Here is a 24144-nt window from a genome sequence, read left to right as displayed (position 1 = left end):
AAGGACCTGCTCTGCCACTTGCTTCTTGCATGACTTTGAGCAAGTCACTTAACTTATCTGTGCTTCAGTTTCTTCATCTGTAGAATGAGGATTCAATATCTGTTCTCCCTCCTACTTTGTGAGTTCCACGTGAGGGCAGAGATGGTGTCCGAACTGATGATCTTGTATCTACCCCAACATTTAGTACAGTGCTTGGCACATAGTATGCATTTAATAAATATGACAATTGGTATTAATAATAATATTAATAATGATGAAAAATACAATAATAAAAAGTCAGAGACTTCCATTTTCTGAGACCTTAAAGATTGTCTGTTCATAGACTCCTGAACACAATTTTATACATACTGCTTTATTATTGGGATTTTTAATCTCCTGGAATTTGAGGCAAGAGGCTGGATTATAGCATATAAATCCTATCTCATCACATATTGCTTTTTATTGATCATAAATTATTTCATACTGTGTGCATTATTTGTGCATGTGTGAATTTATACACCTTCACACATGAAGAAGAAGCATGGCTTTGACCAAGGTAACTCTGACCGTGCTAGAAGGGGAAACTAGAAGGACATTTTCAGGTTTCACCCACAAAGAGGATAATCATGACAGACACAAAATGAAAAGGATAATCCTTCTCCACCCCCCTCCTACATCATCTCTTTTTAGAAGTGGAAAAAAATAAGCAAAATCTCCCCAGGCTTTGGCTCTCTGTTTCTATCACTCACTGCGTATATTTTTTCCCCCCTTCAGGGAAGTAAGAGAGCAGTAAGGTGACAAAAGCATTGCTCAGTAGCCACTCGGTGTGAGTTCCAGATCATTTTTAAGTAGCTCGTTTTCAGGATAATTTTCCACAATCATCTTATGCTTTGTTGACAAAGGTTATTTTTTTTCCTCCTTCTGCCTCCCTCCTGCTTTCCATTCCCCCTTCATGGATTTTCCGATTCCTTATCTCTGTTATTCAAACTGCTTGAGCATTGTATTGTTCCTGTATAGTGGCTGGCAGTGCTTATTGCTGCTTAAAGTCCTCATTGGTAGTGGTCATTCATTACTTACCTTTTGAACATCAGACGGTACCCTGGAGAGGAAATCCAGTAACTCATTATTATCGATGGAATAGGGATTTCTGAGCTTCTTAGTAAATTTATTTATGCCTGAAAAACAGAAACACGGGGGCTTTAAAAACACATACACCCACACGACTTGCTTGGCCAAGAATGAAAAAGATTCACAAGTAAAAATTAGTGTGAAAACAATTACTAGACCCCCCCAAGACATGCACATGTTGCTGTCATGTTGAATCAGTCACGGTTGCCTTTTGGGGGTTGGAAGAAAGAGGGGGTATATAGATAAACTACATATCTATATTTAGTTACATAAAAACTACGCTGTCCATGCGCTTTTTTGGAATCTACTGATTAACAGCCTGCTCAACTATGAAAACAAATGTCCCATATGTGAAAGGTTCTTCATTAGCACAAACATGTTTCTGCTTAATGGCTTTGATAAAATGAGGAGATGGAACTATAAGGTTGAACTCAAGAAATCTATCTTCTCTTTCCTCTCCCACTCACTCATGCTACTCATTTTCCCCGGTTCTTTTCCTCTCCCTGAAGGTCAGAATTTGACATGTTGATCATACTTTGAGAAATTGTGAAAAGTTATTATTGAGGAATTACCATCATATAGTTGCTAACTCGGTTTATCAACTGCCATAATGTTACTCCCAGTTTGCTGAGCAGTGGAGTGAATGATGATTTCCAAAATGGATGAAAATGATTAGAATGCAGATTGACCATCTGAGATGTCAGTGTGCTCTACACCAACAAAGATGTAGCCATTACTACCTCAAAGTAGAAATCCAGATTGAGAGTGCTCTGTGGGATTCTTTCATGATAACTAAACTCAACAAACTACTGACAACCCCTCTTTCTGAAATATACCTGCTCTCTTTATGGCCTAGGCCTGCTGAACCATGGTCCTTTCACCATGCCATGCTAATTTTCCATGTTCCTGATTTTTAAAAGCAGAAATTCCATAAGGCCTTCTGAGGCCTTGCCATAGGGTGCTTGTTTAACACGGATCACATTTGAAAGCCCTGTCAGTGTAAATGATGTTGAATGGATGAATTTTTTTTTTCTTATGTATTTTGAATGTCTCCTACAAAGGCAGAAATAACATTTTGCTGTTGAACTTTCATCGTGCATGTGAAAGGTTTGACGTTTTCTTATTTCATTAAATACCGGAGTTTCATCTGCAGTCTTGGCTTCCCACATAGCCTTATCCCCCATACTGCCAACCTCTATTCACTTAGGCTGAGAGTGAGATTAACTCTGCTTTTCCACTGTAAAGCTAATCTGAGCTGACCATTGTCCAGAAGCGTAGGATAACATGGGGTCCTGACAGTGAAAGGTTGTTCAAGTAATAGTTCCTTTTCCCCTTGGAGAATGGCTTTTGAGCCATAGTGCTTTTCTCTACCTCCACAGCATGGTTCACATTTTCAGCTAACATTTCCTCAGAATTCCTTTAAGCTAAAACATACTCACTCTGCTATTCTGAATATATTTAATTGTAGCATGGGCTTTTTGGCAAAAGATAAACAGACAAGGAAAAATGACGAAGGGAGACAAAGACGTACTGAGAAAAGATACATCTTCTATTGTTAATTATATATAATGTGCACATCTGGAGTCCTTACAATGAATAGCAAGGCAAGGATAATATCACATCTGATCAAAACATTGCATTATTAGTGACTGAGCAGATTATAAACCTGAAAAGCAGCTCAAATGCACCAATAAAGGCAGAAGTTGCCCACAATGCACTGTGACTATCCAAAGAAATTTAGAAAAAAAGTAGAATAAAAATCACATGACAAAGATTAAAATATCTGAAAGGGTAATTTTATTTGACAAGGTGTGGCAATTTAAAAAAAAATGGTACCATCCCCAAATTCTCTACATGGTGAGGCAGTAATTTGGAGTAGTACAGTAGAAGTTCAAAAATTCACAAATGGCTCCAACAACTAGGAGTGAAAGCCTGTGGTGATAAACAAAATGCAGATGCTTATGTGGAAATCATAGGGAAGCAGCATGGCCTAGTAGATATAGCATGGGCCTGGAAGTCAGAAGGACCTGAGTTCTAATCCCGGCTCTGCCACATGTCTGATGTGTGACCTTGGGCAAGTCACTTACCTTCTCTGGGCCTCAGTCACCTAATCTGTAAAATGGGACTGTGAACTCGAAGTCGGACAGGGACCGTGTCCAATCTATTATTGCGGTGCCTGGCACATAGTAAGTGCTTAATAAATACCATTTTAATTTTTTTAAAAAGCGCTCGGGAGAGTACAATATAACAGTAGATACATTCCCTGCCCACAGTGAGCTTGCAGGCTGTTACCATAACCCCAATCTGCTTTTTATGAAAACAGCAGAGACTGTAAACTCCTTGAGTGCAGAGACTATGTCTTTGACTTTTATTAAACTCTTCTAAGTGCTTAGTACAATTATCTGTTTGCAGTAGGTGCTCAACGACTATGACAATTAATCAGTGGTTGAAATATATGTCCAGAATAAAATGCATCTTTGATTAAGTTCTTAAGGAAAAGATAAAAACTATCCGAATTTCAGGAAGAGGTTGGTAAATCCTGCAGAAGCTGAAGGAAAAAAGAGCTTTCAACAGGAAGTTTATGGCATCATCTCAAGAGCAAGAAAGAGGCTAGTTAGAAAGAGAGGTAGTTATCCTGCAGGCCTCATCTCCCAGGTTTATCAAAGATGGTCAGTGGTCTTCACTGGAACTAGGAAATAGGTCATTTATTCTATAGAGGGAAGGGAATATTTCCAGAACGGAATAGTTCTAGATAATGAAATTTTAGCTGTTTCAGTTATTTCAACACAACAGGAAGCGTAGTAGTAGATGGACGGCTAAGACAGGTGCTAGCCCAGGTGATATTTCACAAGCTAGAGGTCTGGATATGTAGTACCCTAGAGCTGCTACCAAAAATCAGGGGATGCCCTAACTCTTACCTCATAAGTTTAATCATGTGGGCTCAAACAACTCTAGTGAGCTCAAACAACTCTAGTGAGCAGCCATCCTTCATTTTATTTCATGAAAAAATAGATGTTGGTTGTAAGGTCCTTTAAGGCAAGGAATGTGTTTAACTGTATTGTATTCTCCTAAGAACTTAGTAAAGTGCTCTGCACTAAGTAAACACCTGATAAATTCAATTATTCAATTGATTTGTTAGGGATCTAAGATGATTAGTTAGAGAAAGCGAACTGAAAAAAGATTCCAAAAGGATTCCAAAAGATTCCAAAAGGAATTGGAAAAAGGAAAAATACAATGAATTAACCCATAGGAATAATTGTGATACTTGTTTAGTGATTACTATGTGCCAAGCACTGTCCTAAGCAGTGGATAGATACAAGATCATCAGTTTGAATATAGTCCCTGCCTCACGTAGGGCTCACAGTCTAAGTATGAAGGATTAAAGGCATTTTCAGATGAGGAAACTGAGGTGCAGAGTAGTCAAGTCAATTGTCCTGAATCAATCAATCTTATTTACTGAGCACATTCTGTGGGCAGAGCACTGTACTAAGCACTTGGGAGAGTACAATAAAACAGAGCAGGTAGATGTGGTTGCTCCCACAACAAGCAGGCAAGTGGGTGGCAGAGGTCAAATGTGAACCCAGGTATCCTGAATCCCAGGCCCATGCACTTTCCACTAGGTCAGGCTGCTTCTCCATACCCTAGGCCATACTCCTTTTTAACAGGATTAGGCAAGTAGTTGAAAATGCCACAGCTCAGCAAAGCTACAGCAGGAAATATGGTGAGACAGCCCCATGTGGCAGTTGGAGACTCCGTTTGAGGAAATAACAGACTCGAAGAGGCAGATACACCCAAAATATGTGGGAGGAAGGGGAAAAATCCAGGGGAAAGGCTTTTTCAATTTCTCCAGTCCTTCAGCTCCCTGGTTCTTTATCCTCCTGTTTGGTGGGAGGAAAAGAAAGAAGATGCAGCCTCAGCTGCTAAACTGTTGAAATGTAAGAACTTAGATTGCTATTTTGAGATAAGCTTTTGTTTTGGGTGAAAAAAATGGTCATGAATGTGACCATGCTTAATTATTTTCCCTTGTAGCTTTTTTTTTCCTTCTATTTTAACCAAAAACCCCCAAAATTTGCATTCTAAACCATCAAAGGAAGCTCACAAACTTAGAATAAGGTAAACTAAAAGTAGGAGTATGAATGAACTGAATAGGACTCACAGGGAAGGAGCACGGCCTAGTGGCTAAAGCACAAGCCTGGGAGTCAGAAGGTCATGGGTTCTCATCCTGGCTCTGCCATTTGTCTGCTGTGTGACCTTGGGCAAGTCATTTAACTTCCCTGTGCTTCAGTTACCTCAACTGTAAAATGGGGATTGAGACTGTGAGCCCCATTTGGGACAGGAACTGTGTACAACTCAATTAGCTTGTATCCACCTCAGGGCTTAGTATAGTGCCTGTCACATACTAAGCACTTAAATTATTATTATTATTATTATATTTATAGCCCACATATCATGTAGGTTTGGTGGAAATAAATCTGCAAATCTAGGTGAATTAATCCCAGGGAATTTAACAAATTCATGAAAGGCATTACAGAGCAATTGGCTCCCATTTGTTTGGAACTCTAGGAGAACGGGATAGATCAAATGAGGGTCAATCAATCCTTCAATATTTGAGTACCTACTTTGTGCAGAGCACTGTACTAAGCAATTGGGAGAGTATAATTCAACAGAGTATAATGATCTCTGCTCTTAAGGATCTTATACTTTGTGAAGGGGAGGGAAATGGAGAAAGGCATTAAAATACATTACAGATAGTTGAAGTGGTAAAGTATAAGCATATGTGCCTAACTGCTGTGGGGCTGAGGTTGCACCATAAAGGTGCTTACCTAAATTCAACAGGTGAGGCAGAAAGAAGGGCAAATAGGGCCCGGAAATGAGGATTTAGTCAGGGAAAGCTACTTGAAGGACACATTATTTTAGGAGGGCTTTAAAGATATGAAAAGGATCAGGAAAGTAGAACCATTGGGAAAGAAGGGAAAAAGAGGAATAGTTTAACATATGGAGAGGGGAGGAGAAAGAACATTTCAACAAAGAGGGAAAGATGAGAAAAAGAGACCTAGGGAGAAGAGCTTATCCTTATGAATTCCAGGCAAACAATAGGTAATCTCAATTGGTTGACTGATTAATAGTTTTATTAGTAAAGGACACTTCAGAGACTTATGTAGACAGTGGTTAGTTAATCTCTGAGTTCTCTCAGGACCAGAAAGAAAGAAAGGTAATGGACCTAAAAAGCAGCATGAAGGATTTTAGGAAAGATAGCAAATAAAATGTAGTGAAACACTGAGTATTTGAACTAGTCACCAACAGGACCTAGGAAATCCCTCTCTTGATGTTGGAAAAAGAGAAAGGAATAGCAAAAGTTCTCATCTTGGGTTCTGTATGATGCAGATGAGGTTTGTGGGTTTTTTTTAAATGACATTTGTTAAAACTCTTACTATGTACCACGTACCGTTCTAAGGGCTGGGGTATGAGATATAGAGATACGAGTAGATATGATATAATCAGGTCAGACACAGTCCTTGTCCAACATAGGGCTCACAGTCGAGGTTGGAGAGAGAGGATTAAATCACCATTTTACAGATGAGATAACTGAGGCACAGTTAACTTAAAGTCATTTAACTTCTTGCCCAAGGTCAAACAATAAAACAATTGTGGAGGGGGATTAGAACCCAGGTTCTCTAACTCCCAGGCCCATGCTCTTTCCACTAAACAACACTGCCTTGCCTGAGACAGTTGGATGAACTAGATAAACGCAGCAAGCACCCTCCACTCACAATCCACTCAGAAGAGTGGCATGGATAGAGCACAGGCCTGAGAGGCAGAAGGTCATGGGTTCCAATCCTGGCTCTACCACTTGTCTGCTGTGTGGCCTGGGGCAAGCCACTTTACTTCTCTGTGCCTCAGTTACCTCATCTATTAAATAGAGATGAGGACTATAGCCCCTATGCAGGACAGGTACTGTGTCCAACCCGATTTTCTTGTATCCCTCCTGGTGCTTAGTACAGTGCCTGGCACATGGTAAGCATTTAATACCGTAATTATTTAAGAGAGGCAGCATGGTCTAATGGCAAGAGCAGGGACTTCAGTGTCAGAGGACATGGGTCCTAATCTGGACCACAGAAATGTACTAGAGCAAAGTCATATAGGTTTAGTGACATAATCAAGAAATCGTGGAGTTGAAAGGAATTCAGAACCCAACTGGGCCTGTTTCCTGCCTCAACAATTGAGGCCTCTTCTTCAAGAATGGAGGCTGCACAATCAACCTAGATATTAGTGAAGAAGAGCTAAAGGGGCTTAGATCCAACTAAACTACCTTGCTTTAATTTAAATACACCTCTGCCTGTACAGTTACTGTTGAGATACAGAAGAAGCTGTCAGCTCACTTCATAAACAAAAACACCATTGAGGCACCACTGGACTCTTCCAAGTTCTTAATACAGTGCTCTGTGTACAGAAAGCGCTCAATATGATTGATTCATTCATTATGTCATCTCCAGGCCTCTTTACTCTAGTTTGCCCATACAAAATTCTTTTAACCTTTCCTCAGATGTTCCATTTTCCCTTAAATATCTGACTCTCTCCAGTTTCTTCAGACCTTAAAAAATGAAGTTAACAAAACTGTGCACAATTATTTTAATAAGAATTTGACCAGCACAGAGTACTTAGGAAAGATGCCTTCCAAGCCCTTACACCTGCTCTTAATAATCACAGAACCATATTGGCTCTTTGCATATTGGTGTGACACTGCTGATCCGTATTCGGCTCGAGGTCAACTATGAGCACTAGGCCTTCCCAAATGTCAGCAGCTCTAACATGTATTGAGCATCTACAATGCTGTTCTAGGCACTTAAAGCAGAATAAAAGCAGCTTCTGCCCATGTTTTGCAGCTGTATTTGTGCCCAAGCAGTCTTCTCCCATACTATACTGGTGTGGCTCCTCTTTTGTCTCTATGTACTGCTTTGCACTTGCTGAATTCCATCCTGTGTTTGTGGACAGTTTTTTCTCATTTATCAAGGCCACTTTGAAGTCTATTCCTGTCCATCAAAGTGTTAACCACCCCACCCAATTCAGCATCTTCTCAAATTAGATGAGTAGGTTTTTGATTTCTCTATCCAAGTCATTAAACAAGGTAATGAATAGAACCAGTTCCAGAGATAATCCCTGTGAGACGGCACTAGCTCTGACCCCTTGGTAGATGCCGAGGGTTAATGATGAGTGAGGGTGGAGTGGTGGGGAAGGGAGAGGGTGGAGTTTAAAAGAAAATACATGGGGCCAAGAGAGTTCAGTTGGAGGTTTGGGTAAAGGGGAGGGCCGATTGTTTCCCCATTCAAACTGATTCCACTGCCCCATGAATAAAACAACTCTAATGTGCTTTCCTCATCACATCAGGGAGACCACCCAGTTACCAACCCACACATTCATAGTTTCTGTTTTCATTTCATTCAGGCCTCACCTAGAGAATTAAAATTAGTCTTAAAATTTATTGCTGATTTGCTAATTCTTTACTTTCTCCCTTCCAAAGGAAACAGAAAACCCTGGATTGTTTTTTTTGTGGGTTTTTTTTGTTCTAAGTAATACTTCCTCTTATTTGAAGCATGAACTACAGGGGTAATGATAATTTCTTCAAATACTTCTGAACTTAAATATATTTTAGGGGCTTTTTGCTTATCCTTTTTGATCAGAAATTGTGTTGAGGGAGACCTTGGGAGGATGCAGAGATAAATTTATGTCCTCAGTAGAACCTAGTCCAGTACAGATGTTCATTAATGTTTTAACCATGATGATTTCAGAAAGGCAGGACTTTGGTGTTCTCAGAATATTTTATTCTACTCATTTATTGCTATGAAACCTGAATGTGACAATGAAGATTAAAAAATCAGAGTTTTATTCTTTTAAAAATAGTAGCAGGAAAATACATATACAATTGCATATTATATTCTCATCCTATGGACCGGGTGGTCTTAGGTGTCTTGGTTTTAAAGTGTTTTCCCAGATTTGTATTTGATTGACAGTAATGGCATATTTATAGTTTATGGTCTCTGGAAATAAGAGACTGCTTTCTTACTAGGCTATTTGTTACTGGAAAAGTACCACATAAAACTTACCCCAAATTAAAATAATGTAGCGCAGAGGTATAAAATACAAGGCAACAGTGGCTAGAGCCAGAATTAAGCAGGCCAGAGTCGAGAGAAATGGAACAGTCCAGTTGAATGTGCTTTAAAATAAAGAAAAAAAGATTAAAACATTTCCTAAAATCATTCAAAGTAATTTGACATTTATTTCAGTTTCTCACAAATGAAAGTATCTTGTTAACTCTGTCCTAAGAATCAGAAGAAAGCACTCTGCCTTTGGTTATTACTGTGCACTGAAGCAGAATTATACTAAAGAATCACTCACTAAAGAACAAAACACTGAATAGAACTGCAAACAGGTTATGCAACTAAAGTCTTCGATATTTAAGTGGAATGTTGGGTTGACATTTTGGATTTGAGGATCCTTTCAGCTACAAGACTCTAGGTTACTGTGAATCCAACCCAAATAAGAAAATCAAGTGAACACTTTCAGATTCATGAGTATCTACTGACAGCTTGAGGTTTGACAGTTGCCTAGCACCGTCCTTTTGAAGAACTCAGAGTGCACACCCTTCCATAGGCACATGAAAAAGGTTTTCAAATTCAGGAGAGAGACACCCTTTAGCCTTTCTCCAATCAAAGGAACTCACAACTCTGTAGAGCATTATGCTTATTTTCCAGATCTGAAAAAACCAATACCTTCAGTAGACTGCACACCTGTCATCCTACAAGGAGAGTGGAGAAAAGGCGGGGTACCTTTCCTTAAAGATGTTGGGCTTCCTGGTTAGGGCTCCATCACAAAGTGAAGCAAAAAGAGCCCCTTTGCAGGTTTAAGAAAAGCAACAAATATAAACACTTGGCCAAGGAAGGACATGGTACATTTGTATCATCAGCTGTTATCACATCAGAGAAAAATAATAGGAGTAAAGTGTACATAATACTTCATGAGTTTTTTTTTCTTTTCTGGAACTATACCATCTGTGAATAAGGAATGAATTATCCCTCCTAGACATCCTAGAAAACATGTTCTAGTGCTCTGTAATAAACAGTCTAAGCCCAGACTAAAATAGGCTCACAGATGTTCCTATTACACTCATACAACCGTGCAGCTACACAGAACCTAATATTTTCACCATATAAAAAATTATCCTGGAAGTAATGATGGAGGTAGGGATAGAAGTCCTCGGTTAATCCGTTGCAAGCAGTGGCAGGGAGGCTTTTACAGCAACCTCCCCCTTATGCCTATCTTTTCCTGAAGCTTCAGTGTTTGCTCTACTGCACCTCCCTTTGTTTTGGACTGGTGACATTTATTGCTCAGATCAGTCACTCACTTGTCCAAAGTTTGGGGAAACTATTTTCCTGGTACATTAACCATGAATTACAATGGAATTCCTATGGAATTACATATAACATCCCACTTCAATGCCCAACAGATTCTTTAAGGTCACAGTTATCATAATGAATAGCAAAAGAATTAATGGTAATTGAACACTATGAGTCTTCCTGTATTGCAGCTGGTCAGAACAGTGCCCTGTTCATGGCCCGAAATATGTGCTTCAGATATGAAAACCACAGCTGTGTGGGACAGAGTAGAACCCCAAAGAACTGGTAGATGTGCAAGTATGTTGAATCACCCAATCTTCCTCTTCTCATTCTACAGTTTCTTAAACCATCCTTTTCAATCAAATACACTTGCTTGTTCACTAAAGGCCTTAAAAAATGGAATCTCTCAGCCTCTTCCATGTTGCTGAGGCTCCTCATCACTGCCATTTCACTGTTTCTGTCCTGATCTTATCTTCTTATATGATTGGTATGGGCTCCAAGGTCAGTCACTCAAGTGAAACACAGATGCCTGGAGTTTAGTCTTCAAGCATGTTTGACTGATTGACTACCAAAAGACAAGTGCTACTGACAGGAAGCTTTGGCAAAGATTGGTTAATGGCAGTGTGGGTTAATTCTGCAAAGACAAAGCAGTGGGGCCAAAAAGTGGGGTGTTTAGACCCAGGAGACTGTATTTACAACATCTAGTCAGAGATTTTGTGTGCAAATTAGGTTTAGTGCACTTATTTGTAGTCACAAATCCTGATCACTAAAGCTTCACTAATGCTTCACTAAGCAGGAAACGCTAGCCTCCTGCTTTGGAAACTGTTCAGTAAAGAATGTAAAAGGGCATTCCTGAGCCATATGATCTTAGTCAACAGTGCTCTGGTTTGGATGGCAATGAAATATGGTGCTCAACATATCCAACTGGAATACAAATCCTATTAGACATTAATCCTATCCAACTGTTATCAGTTTAATATATTAACTAAAATGAGGGATTTTACATTAAGGTACTTGTTTAATGAGAAAACATGGTATCGATGATTTTTAATGAGAACAAAGCCTGGTTTTTATGATGATCCAATAAAAGAAATGAATTGAATATACATTTTAGCAGGAAATCATTTTAACAGAATAATAAATAAAAGTGCTGGTAATGGGTAAAATGCTACCAATAATTTATACCTTAATTTTAGCTTTAATATAAAGTAGCTTTGGAGAAGTCCACATTTTCTTCTGTCAGTGTATGATAGGTACTCACATTATAAAGAGAGGTATACAACAATATAACTGAAGTGAATTTGCATGTGCACTGAATCCTTTAATCTAGAACATTCATGGTTTGAGCAGCCATAGTTCCTATATAACTTCAAGACAATCTGAGAGATTATTCAAGTACATTACCTTCAAGCAGTGAGACATTCAAAGCCTAAAATGTTTTACTCAAAAATATTTTTGCCTGTTATTCACATGGTTCATTTTCTCTTATAATACAATCTTGTTAACTCAGATGTTTTCCCTTTGGATTATCCTAGCATTTCAAAGCTCCACAAGAATATTCAAAACTTACTTTTTAATTCTCTCTCCAAAGGATGCGATTTCCTCTAAGACATTTTGCACTGTAGTGACAATGTCTTGGACCATGTAGAATCTTTCAATTAGCCCTTTTTTCTCAGATTCCTGCAAAGAAAAAAAAACACTCTGTTTCAGTGGACTCTTTATAGAATTGTTCACAAAGATATTCTCCTCCCTTCAAAGTGCTATTGAATAATAATAATGTTGGCATTTGTTAAGCACTTACTATGTGCAGAGCACTGTTCTAAGCGCTGGGGTAGACACAGGGGAATCAGGTTGTCCCACGTTGGGCTCACAGTCTTAATCCCCATTTTACAGATGAGGTAACTGAGGCACAGAGAAGTTGTGACTTGCCCACAGTCACACAGCTGACAAGTGGCAGAGCCGGCATTCGAACCCATGACCTCTGACTCCAAAGCCCGTGCTCTTTCCACTGCAGTCACATCTCCTCCAAAAGTACTTCCCTAAGTCCTCCTTTCCTCTTCTCTCACTCCCTGATGAACCACCTTGACTTGCTCCCTTTGGTCAACCCCCCTCCCAGGCCCACAGCACTTTTGTACATATCTGTAATTTATTCATTTATATTAATGTCTGCCTCCCCCTCTAGGCTATAAGCTCATTATGGTCAGGGAATGTGTCTGTTTATTGTTACTTTGTACTCTCTTAAGCTCTCTGTACAGTGCTCTGTACACAGTAAGTGCTCAAGAAATACAATTGAATGACTTTCGTATTTCCCATTATTTTATCATCTATTGTTCTCTTTATTAATCTTAAACCTCTCCACCCATTCTGGATTATTGATTCTAGGCAACTACTATCTACAATGTCATCAGTGGACTTTGAATTTACAAGAGACATGGTGTTGCCCTCACAGAGCTTACTTTCCAGCATGTTTTCACTGGACCTATTGCCTAGATGGTAATAATGGAATTAGGGGATGTTCTTCCCTAAGCACCACTGCTTCTCACTGATGAAGACAATGGGCAGGAAACAGCACCAGAGAAGGTAGCTGAGCCTCGGCTCTGGATGGCTTGCCTTCAGAGATGTCAGGGAGGAGAAGATCCTCCGATCCAGCCCCATGACCTGGGCAACAGGGACATTAGTTGGCCCATGGTCAGACTAGAGATTTCATCCTGCCAGTACTGGACTAAGGATTGCATCCTGCCAGTAACAGGAGAGATGAAACTGCCATCTTGGCTCCACCTTCAGCCTTTTTTGGGCTCCAAGGGATGGGTCAAGCTAAGAATGCTTACCTGTGAGCTCCATGTGAGACAGGGACTGTGTCCAACCTAATTAACTTGTACCTACCCCAGCACTTAACAAATACCATGAAAAAAAGACCATGGGGTGGTGGAGAAGTCATTAGCTTCACACCTGTGTGCCAGATCCTTAGGCACTATCACCCCCTTCTGCCTCATAAAGTTTGGAAGGCTTAAGGATGATACTGGGAAATGTGTTAAGGCTGGTAAAAAGGTCAAGCTTGGAAGATTAATGCAAGCCTTCTTCGGATATACCACCTAAGAGTGCTGAGGCTCATTAGTTCTAGAAGGACATTGTTTTGGCCACTCTTTGGAGAACTGGAGATTATAAAACTCTTCCACGACAAGTCTGCACTTGCTGCCCCAAGGCTTGCTGCCCTCATCTGGCAGCTGTATCTACATCATGCTGGCTTTATTTACACATTTCAGATTGAACTAGAAAATGTGGTGATAACACAGTTTAACAAACACAACATTACATCTGTTGTAGCAACTAAGCTTCTTAGAAAAGTAACACTGATTCATTCTGAAAGACATAATAAGTATCACACGTTTTGTTTCTAACAGCATCAAAATATCTATCGAGCACTTTCAGTTGAGTAAATCTAATATTCATAGGAAGGAATAAAGGTTGTAAAAACCTGCCAAGACTAAATACGGATTAACAAGTAACATGAAGTAAATAATAGTGTTTCAAAGTGTATGGATTCCTATACTTTTAAAAAGAACATAAGACATTGTCATCCCTTGCTCATTTTGTTGGGTTTTTTTCATACATACACATATATATGGGCACACACACACACACACACACACACACACAAGCATCATATGGAAGTAGGCAGCTATGTGTTATGTCATACCTCACCGAATGTTATAAAATATGAAATAGTGAGTTTAAAAATCAAGAAATCAGATTTATTGCCATTCATTACCTCAATCACTTTCCAATAGGAAAAGAACTTGTGTTCTCAGTAAATTTGATAAACAAATTATGGCTCCCTCTTCCCCAGTTCCTATGTAAAGAACTTACAAGATCCTAGTTCTTTCTAATAGATTTTGTTGCTCTGATGACCTCAAGTGAGATATTAAGTAACCCGCTAAATGATGGAAAAGGTTTAAACACACCATAATTAAGATCTAATCCCTACTACTATTTACAATTTAAACATGACTGACTTTCTTGTTTTTACCAATAATCTTTATTCTAAAACTTAAGAATCCAATCTTCAAGTCCTTTTCCCTTCTCAATTTTGAAATGATTACAGCCCTGTAGGTGGAATAAACTAGTTTTGAGCCTCCAGGCAAGAATTAACACCATCAAAATGAATTTACAACTGAGAGTTAATTATACCATCAGTACCGTACTTCAAATCTTTCTTGAATGTCCTGATTTTAGAAAAGCCTTCATTACTCTATTAATTGTCTAAGTAAAAACAGAGACATATCACCCAAGATTAACTATGTGAGGAAAAATAAATTTTCTATGTTTAAATATTAAGTAGTTTTTGTCAAATGATGTCTATTCAACTTGGACGGGCAAGATGATGGATACAAAACTCATTCCCAAGTTCTATGTTAAGTGTACTTTTGGTAATATCCAGAGGACTAAGAATCAATATATGTAAATTTACTCTAAAACAAGAATATATTCTTGCAGGTTCACAGTGGCTGTGATGGAGTAAATCAAAAATACATAAATAAGTAAGCCCCAGGATAATAGAACTGAGTGCAAATGAACAGTTGAAGAATTATCAAATATAATTAGCAGAACATAGATTTTGAAGGGATATTTGGTTAGGATTAAAAAAACCCAGCATCTGTACTAATGAACAAGACCATAATACACCAAACCTAAGTGCTGAAAATTTTGTTTGGGATTCCATGATGAATGCATCAGGAATTAGCTTTGTATTTTCCTATCACAACACTGTATATATTTCTGTCAACTCACTGTGAATGTTATTAGGACAGGGGAAAAAGAAAAATAAATGACTGGGACCATTTCTAACATTCTCACTAAGTAGTATTCAGTGTTTGGGAAACAAGCACACTGAGAATTTAGACTTTGATAGCAATTCTAAGTGATATTATTATTATTCTAATTCCTGCAGATTATGAGGCCCTCACATACTGCACATGTAACTTTCACACAATTGGTATTCATCAACACTTTTTTTTGGCAACAACAGGAAACTCATCTGGTATCAAGCTGGAGGGTACAAGCAGTACAAGGAACGAAAAATGATAAATGGAAAAATAATGACAATTCATGAATGAAAAACCTGGAACATTTGAGAAAAAAATGGAACTATAAGTAGCCTGTGGGCAGGTTTAAACTTTCAAGGAAACCTTATATGCCCCCCAGATAACCCAGGACCATATTGTCATCAGAACCTAAAAATAAAGAATGTTTTCCTAGTACTTCTTCAGGATTTTAGGTATAAACAGAAGGGTCTTAATAAAAAATACAAGCATTCATGAGTATTAAGAATTGTTGTAGTTGTGAAAACGTATTTCATTTAAGGCAAAATCTTGACTGTTGAGGGATCATCCTTAGAGCTTTCACTCATCTCTGATGAATGGATTTCATTTAAAGGTTTCACTTTCAAACCTAATCCCACTAAAGTCAATAGTCTTAAAGCCCCTGGGGAGGAAAAAAAAATGCTGTGTAACTTTCCCTCTGTGTGTTTTTATCTTTGGTTCATCTACCTGAAAATGGGACTCCTCCACACAAGTGTTGAAGCATTTTCTGAGGCTTTTAAGACATGGACCGTAAACACCACAGTGAAAAGGAAAGACAACCAAATAGGTTATTATTTCAAATAGTGACCAAAAATTTGGGAAAATGGTGGAGGGATAACTCAGAGGTGGAGGTCTAATCTAAGGGAGCCTTTTTTAAAACTTCTGGTCAATGAGAAATTAGATTTATAGGGTTCCTGCAAAAGTGGATTGTTATTCTCTTAAAGGAGGATATTCCAAGGTGACCTGGCCATATAGTTAGTAACTTAAAAATCTTCCTAACTGAAATAAGTTATTTTTAATGATTTCTGCTAATTACATATTCAATCTGTCACTAAATCCTGTATATTCAACCTTCACAGGATCATAAAAAACTGCCTTTTCCCCTCCATCCAAACTGCTACCACGTTAATCAAGCATTTATCCTATCCTGCCTTGATTAGTTATCAACCTCCTTGATGACTTCCCTGCCTTCTCTCTCTCTGTCCACTCCAGGCCATACTTCATTCTGCTTCCTGGATCATTTTTCTACAAAACCATTCAGTTCTTGTTTTCCCACTCCTCAAGAACCTCCAGTGGCTGTCCTTCCACCTCCACATCAAACAGAAACTCTTTACAAACAGCTTTTCAACACTCAGTCACCTTTCCCCCTCCTCCTCACCTCACACTGATCTCTTAGTACAATCCAGCCCACACACTGTACTCCTCTAATGGCAACCTACTCATTGTACCTCGATATCCTCCATCTCAGTGCCAACCTCTTGCCCCTTTCCTGCCTGTGGTCTGGAAGGCTATCCCTCTTATCTGACAATTAATCTCCCCACCTTCAAGGTCTTACTGAGGGCATCTACTCCAAGAGGCCTTCCTTGAGTAAGCCCTTATTTCCTCTTCTTCCACTCCCTTCTGCATCACCCCTGCCCTTGGATTTGCTCACTTTATTCACCCCTCCCTAAGCCCCTCAGCACTTAAGTACATATCCATAATTACTTTATATTACTGTCCGTATATTACTCTATACTATATTACCTCTTCTAGACTGTAAGCTCATTGTGGACAGGAAACATGTCTACCAACTTATATAGCTATATTGTACTTTCCCAAGTGTTTATTACAGCATTCTGTGCACAGCACTCAGTAAATATGATTGACTGATTACAAAACACTTGTGGACTTTGGAATTTAAGTAACATTCTTAAACTCTGAAAATCATAAAACTCCAAGTAACCTACTTTGAGGCAGATGAATGACTCGTGATAGAGAAGTAGACTAGAAATGCATTACCTATCTTTTTAAGCAGTAGAAGCCATCAAAGAAATCTGGAAGTCATCCTAGAAACATGAAATGCTATATGCAAACTCTCTCCTGATTTAATTTCAATATATTTCTTCTTCTGTGACATTTCACAGCAGGTGGCAATAACATTTTGTGCCAAATATCAATCAATCATACTTATTGAGTACTTAATGTGTGCAGAGCACTCTACTAAGCACTTGGAGGAGTACAATATAATGGAGTTGGTTGATATGTTCCTTCCCCACAAGGAGCTTACAGTCTAGAAGATCCAGACTTAATGAATGCATGAGAGGTTGCTTTGCAAAGAGCCAATTATACAATTTAAACACATAAATGTAACAATTTAAATGTGAATCTAATAGTTTACAAGCCTCATAACCACCTTCCCTATTGTAACACCAACATATCTGAGCTGCATTAACAAGGATAAAGGCCTCCTTCCCTGGGAGCAATGGGGTGAGGATTCCCTGTTATAAATGCTACAACAGCGAAGTCTAGTTGAAAGAGCCTGGGCCTGGGAATAAGAGGACCTGGGTTCTAAATCCGGCTCCGTCACCTCTCTGCTCTTTGACCTTGGGCAAGTCCCTTAACTTTTCTGTGCCTCAGTTTCCTCATCTGTAAAATGGGGGTTAAAACTGCGAGCCCCATATAATAATTATAGTATGTGTAAAGCACTTACTGTGTGCCAAACACTGTTCTAAGCACTGGGGTAGATACAAGGTAATCAGGTTGTCCCACGTAAGGCTTATAGTTTAATCTCCTTTTTACAGATAAGGTAACTGAGGCACATAGAAATTAAGAGGCTTGCCCAAGGTCCCACAGAAGAGCAGGGATTAGAACTCAAATACTTTGTCTCCCAAGCCCGTGCTCTTTCCACTGAACCACGCTGCTTCTCCATGTGATAGGAATTGTGTCCAACCTGATTATCTTCTGTTTACCCCAGCTCTCAATGCAGTGTCTGGCACATAGTAAAAGCTTAACAAATACCACAGTTATTATCACAGGGTGGATGGAGAGTTCTAGGAATTTAGGATGATCCCACTGGGGCTGTGGAGTCCCTTGGGCTCCTGCAAATCCCCAGGGACCAGAATAGGGGGCTAGGTTTGTAGCCTTCTAGGACTTGGCCCTAGGGGGGCTGTCTGTTGCTGACCAATGTTTCCGGGGGGCTGAGGTTGCTGGCTCTCCTGCTCTCTCTGGTGATGGGCAGGACAGAGTCTAGAAGCCCTGGACATCTGTGGCCTAGTGGAAAGAGCATGGGCCTTGGAGAGAGAGGATGTGGTGTTCTAATCCCAGTTCTGCCACTTGTCTGCTGTGTGATTTTAGACAAGACACTTCACTTCTGTGTCTCAGTTTCTTCATTTGTAAAATGGGGAATAGGACTGTAAGCCTTTTGTGGGACAGGTACTTTGTCCAACCCGATTATCTTGTATGTACCCCAGGGCTTAGTACACTTCCTGGAAAAAAGTAAGTGCTTAATAAATACAACCATTATTATTGTCTAGACTGTAAGCTCACTGCGGGAAGGGAATGTGTCTATTGTTATATTGTACCCTCCCAAGCGCTTAATACAGTGCTCTGCAAACAGTAAGCTCTCAATCAGTACGATTGAATTAATTAATCTGCCATGAATTTAAATAGGTTGGTACAGAGGTGTTGTGTGAAATAGCAGCCCTGAGCATTGAGGGGTGCTTAGTGAGTTCCCCCTTTAGCCTGAGGCCTTGAAGGGTAGCTTTCAATCCCTCAACCCCCATTCCTTGTTTGGGAGCCACCTCTGGTTCCAAGGAGGGCCGGACGTGACTCCCAAGCCTTAGGTTGCAGCACCCAATTTTATACCCATTTAGAACAAATTGTCAGTGTTTTTCATGTCAACACTTTTCACCTACTTCAGTGAAGTTTTAAAAAGACATCCTTTAGTCTTCTCTTTTCTATATTAACTGATCTAATTAATTTAGTGTTTCCTTATATAACTAATTTGTCTCCATCTTTAAGAACTGGCAGCGTGGCTTAGTGGAAAGAGCCTGGGCTTCGGAGTCAGAGGTCATGGGTTCGACTCCCGGCTCTGCCACTTGTCAGCTGTGTGACTGTGGGCAAGTCACTTAACTTCTCTGTGCCTCAGTTACCTCATCTGTAAAATGGGGATTAACTGTGAGCCTCACGTGGGACGACCTGATTACCCTATATCTCCCCCAGCGCTTAGAAGAGTTCTCGGCACATAGTAAGCGCTTAAAAAATACCATTATTATTATTATTATTATTATTATTTCTCCACATACTCTTTGAAATTGTGACCAAATCTGAACAGAGTGCTTCAGAAGGACTATTTTTTAGCTCTCTCTGGTCCTTTTGGCTGTTATATGTTTATCAATATTATTATTAATAATAACAATTCTTAAGTGCTTACTATGTGACAAGGACTGTACTAAGCATTGGAGTAGACAGAAGATAATCAGTTCCCACATGAGACACACAATCTAAGGTAGGAGGGAAAACAGGTATTGGCTCATCATTCTACAGATGAAGGAACTGAGGCACAGAGAAGTTGAGTGACTTGACAAATGTCACACAGCAAGGACATCACAGAGCCAGGATTAGAACACAGGTCCTCTGACTCCCAGGCCCCTGATCTTTCCAGGAGGTCATTCTGTTTCCTTTTATCAGCATCTGAATCAAGTTGGCTCTTTAAGTCACAACTTTATATTACTGACCTTTATGGGGTCCCAGGACAGGACCTGCCCCTCCTCTACCATACTCTTCCCTAAAGTATTTGTGCCTAACCATTTTTTTTCTTACATTATGCTCATATTTGTTTTTTGTCCTTAAGGATGCTAACATGCATTTATCCCCATTGCACATCATCCTATTTTTGTAGGACTAATTTTCTAATTGTTCCATATAATTCTATTCTTCTAAAAGAGTGTCGATAAACCCACCCAATTTAGTAATATCATGAAATTTGAATAGCATGCCCTTCATTCCTTTGCCCAGGCCTTCTAGAAAGATACTGCCTAGAACCACTTCAGGCCTGAGTCTTGAAGAACCCAACTTAATGTAATCTCCAGTCATAGAGATATTTTGAGATAGGACCTGTCACTTTGCCATAAAAATGATTAATTTTTTTCTGGCTTAATGTGCTAGTCAGGAAGCCAAGTTACTTGTTCCTTATTAGTTAACATTCTTCTAAGTGGTTGCAAATTTTCTGCAAAATAATTGTTTGATGGTTTTTAATTGTAATTTTTGTAGCATCAGTTTGAGTCACTATCGGCTTATCTCTTTTTTCTTTATGGGTGCAACACTGGACCTTATGCCACTCTTCAGGGACTTCTCTTGCCTTCGCCGGTGAATCCTCATGAGGATTTTTGCCATTTGGAAGGAAGGCATCACTGATTTCCAACTACAGTCCAGTATACTCACTTCATTCCTCTAATTCCAACCTTCTCATTATACCCTGATCTTTTCTATCTCGCTGCCAACCCTTCTCCCACATACTGTTTCTGTCCTGGAATTTCTTCACCCTTCACAGCTGACAGACCAGTCACCGAATTGTCAAAACCCTATCAAAACCACATCCCTATGAGGTCTTCCCCAACTAAGCCCTCATTTCCTCTACTCCCTCTCCATTCTGGATCACCCTTGAATTTGGATTTGCACTCTTTATTCACACTACCCAAGCCCCACAGCACATATGTATATAAGAAGTAGCATGGCTCAGTGGAAAGAGCCCAGGCTTGGGAGTCAGAAGTCATGTGTTTGAATCCCAGCTCTGCCACTTGTCAGCTGTGTGACTGTGGGCAAGTCACTTAACTTCTCTGTGCCTCAGTTACCTCATCTGTAAAATGGGGATTAACTGTGAGCCTCACGTGGGACAAACTGATTACCCTGTATCTACCCCAGCGCTTAGAACAGTGCTCTGCACATAGTAAGCACTTAACAAATACCAACATTATTATTATTATCCATAATTTATTTATATTAATGTCTGTCTCCCCATCTAAACTGTAAGCTCCATGAGGAGAGGGAATGTGTCTACTATGCTATACTGTACTCTCCCTAGCACTTAGTACAGTGCTCTGAACAGATTAAGCACTGAATAAATATGATTGATTTATTGCACTGATGATATTATTGCTACATATTGTTTTTGAACTGCTAATTTCTATTTGTTTTGCAATAAAATCCACAGATTCCTTATCACCAGAAAATTTCACGAATATCCTACAATTCATGACAGCCTGTCAGGCTGAATGAATACTTTTTTTTTTTCCTTTTTGTAAAACTGGTCATAGTTGACCTCTTCTGAAAGAGATAAATGGAAAAAAAAGTCGATTGTTGCCACCTTTCCACAGTCATCTGCCAACAGCTTGCCCTTCTTGCCTATCAAGGATGGGGCTATTTTATTGGTTCTTCCATTTCTATAGATCTCTGAATAGTTCTAATTTTAGTCTATTCATTTCTTGATATCCATGTCCTTCAGGTGCACAGATATGGCTTGTCCATGTGCCCGTACAACTGCTGTTTGAAGAAGATAGCTTTGCCCTTTGACCCTTTTTCCTCCTCAGATCAGATTCTTACCATTAGTGATCTAAGCCTCTTAAATTTTCATTCACTAAAATTAATTTTTTAACTCACTGGATTTTCTCTTTTATAATTGTGGCGATTTTTTCCAACAAAATACGTTCAATTATTCTCATATGCCTTAAAAACAAATTTTGATTTTCTCATCAGAAACCTCTCTGATGATTTTTAGCCCATCGAATTGTTTTCCCAGCATGTATCTTGGTAGTCAAGGCCAATATAATGATCAAAGGCAACTATATTTCTTGGTACAATGCATTAACCGATTTGATTTCAAGGTAGGGCTTTAAAATTCCAGTACAACCTCTTCCACAAAATTTCCAGTCAGTGTCTATTGGTAATGAAAGGAAAATCTTGCTTTGAAAATTTATGAGTATGGAAGATTTTTTTTTTTTAAGGAAGTTGATGTCGCAATGAAATGTCTACAGGAAATGGAGAAAGCAATCCTCTCTCATTCACAACATGAATAAATTGATAATTAAGGATTGGCTAGAATCCATTTTACTATTAAAGTCTTGAAAGTAACATGCCATGGTAGAAATGCTAGCAATTAAATCAATTTAGAGCTAAAATCATATTAAATCAAATTAAAAGGAGCTAAATCAAAATGACCATTTACTTTATTACTTTGAAAATTATCCATAAGCATGGCTTCCACAATATGCAATAGAGATGTGTCTGGGTGAAGGAAGAGAGGAAAGAAAGAAAGAAAATTATTTAATTACTCAAGAATTAATCTCAAGCAGTTTTTTTCTGAGAAATTTCCTGTGAAAAGGTAATTCTTTGCTCCCTTGAAAAAATTTTACACATAATGTGGCACTAAAAACAACCCTCTCCTAATAAAATTAACAACTGAATCTTGAACTTTCAAAAGGATAAAGCTGTCCTCCCAAGATAGACACAGCTTTCCTGGTTGAGCATCACAGAACCTCTCCAAAAGTGCATGCAGATTACCGACGCTATCCAAACTATAATGAAGACTCAGAGAACCCCGGAAACATTTCACAAGTAGGGAAAGTTCCAGAGACAAAGGGACTCATCTCCCTTAGGAAAGTTACAACTATGCGCACTGACAGGACTTGCCTTTTGATAATCAGTTTAAACAATCAAGATACCAACTGTGCAATTTTAATTTGGTTATGAAGATTACGACAAATTGTAAGGAAAGCAGAAAAACATGGCAGATAAAAAAAAGCCTTTTCATTCCAGGTCAAAAAGGTTCAGGAGAGATTGGGGTGTAGAAGACCTTTGTGTTATATGTGATATATGTGTCCAAAGTCCACCAATCAGCAAGAAGCAGCTTCTATCTAATAGCACTAGGAAGCACCTTACACCCTTTTCTCTGTGCCCTTATGATTTCTAGTTTTCACTGATATTAACAGCATACATTGAAATATTCTATGGGATTGCTGAGCTGGAAAAAGAGAAGCACTAATACAATTATTTATACCTTTTGGAATGAAAACAAGATATTATTGTCTTGAATGACCTTTCCTAAGCAAGGGGTACAAACCGTTACACAATAGACTCTTGGTTCATGTTTCAATTACTGACCTTTACTGTGTAGAAAATTAATGCAATTTTCATTATAATCCATCCGTACAAATAAGGGGCATACTGAAGATTTCTCTGTGCTAAATCTAACACAGATATAAAATGTCAGCTGCTTACCACTGGATGAACCTGCATGTTATTTGTTCTCCTGGGCTCTACTCAGTGCACTGGCGAAAAAGCAATGTTTTACTGGAATGAACTGATATTTAAGACTATTCAAAATTGGACTAGCTTTTAAGGACTTGTTCCAAAGATAACGTCCCATGAAATCCCTAAAGCTACTAGTTTACCCAAGAAATCTTAGAATAAAACTGCAGTGAGAAATAAAAGGAAGTAGGTGTTCTCAAGTAAATTCTGGAAAATAGTACAGGTTACATCCAGGTATCTTTTGAGGCCAAGAAGGCAAAATGTGCTCTAGTGATGTCACTTCACAACAATCCCTGTTCCAAACAGTAACAGCCTGACAAACCCCAGCATTGACAAGCTGTAGTCTGGACTGTACATCCAAGACAGCAAGAATCTAAGAATGCATTCATCTCCTGAGGAGATTGTGCCAAGGGACTAAATAGGCTTTTATCTTCCAAAGTCTTCCACGATGGTATTTGGGGGTCGAGGGGGGATAGTGGGTGGGGGGAGGATGGCAATTAAGA

General features: G+C 39.1%; 1 protein-coding gene across 4 annotated transcripts in view; it reads right to left on the bottom strand.

The window, feature by feature from the left end:
* Positions 1-24144, bottom strand: part of MCTP2 (multiple C2 and transmembrane domain containing 2) — a 229837-nt gene that overhangs the window by 2803 nt on the left and 202890 nt on the right. For all 4 annotated transcript variants that reach the window (XM_029066580.2, XM_029066584.2, XM_029066581.1 and 1 more), the window contains 3 exons: positions 12070-12179; positions 9210-9319; positions 1057-1154 (listed from right to left, as the gene is read on the bottom strand). In XM_029066580.2, coding sequence (XP_028922413.1) covers positions 1057-1154; positions 9210-9319; positions 12070-12179 — 318 coding nt within the window. The remainder of the gene's footprint in view (positions 1-1056; positions 1155-9209; positions 9320-12069; positions 12180-24144) is intronic.

This window comes from Ornithorhynchus anatinus, chromosome 5 (assembly GCF_004115215.2).
Source record: "Ornithorhynchus anatinus isolate Pmale09 chromosome 5, mOrnAna1.pri.v4, whole genome shotgun sequence".
NCBI classification, from domain to species: domain Eukaryota; kingdom Metazoa; phylum Chordata; class Mammalia; order Monotremata; family Ornithorhynchidae; genus Ornithorhynchus; species Ornithorhynchus anatinus.
The sequence above is the reverse complement of the archived record's forward strand: the minus strand, read 5'-3'. Positions and strand labels throughout refer to the sequence as shown.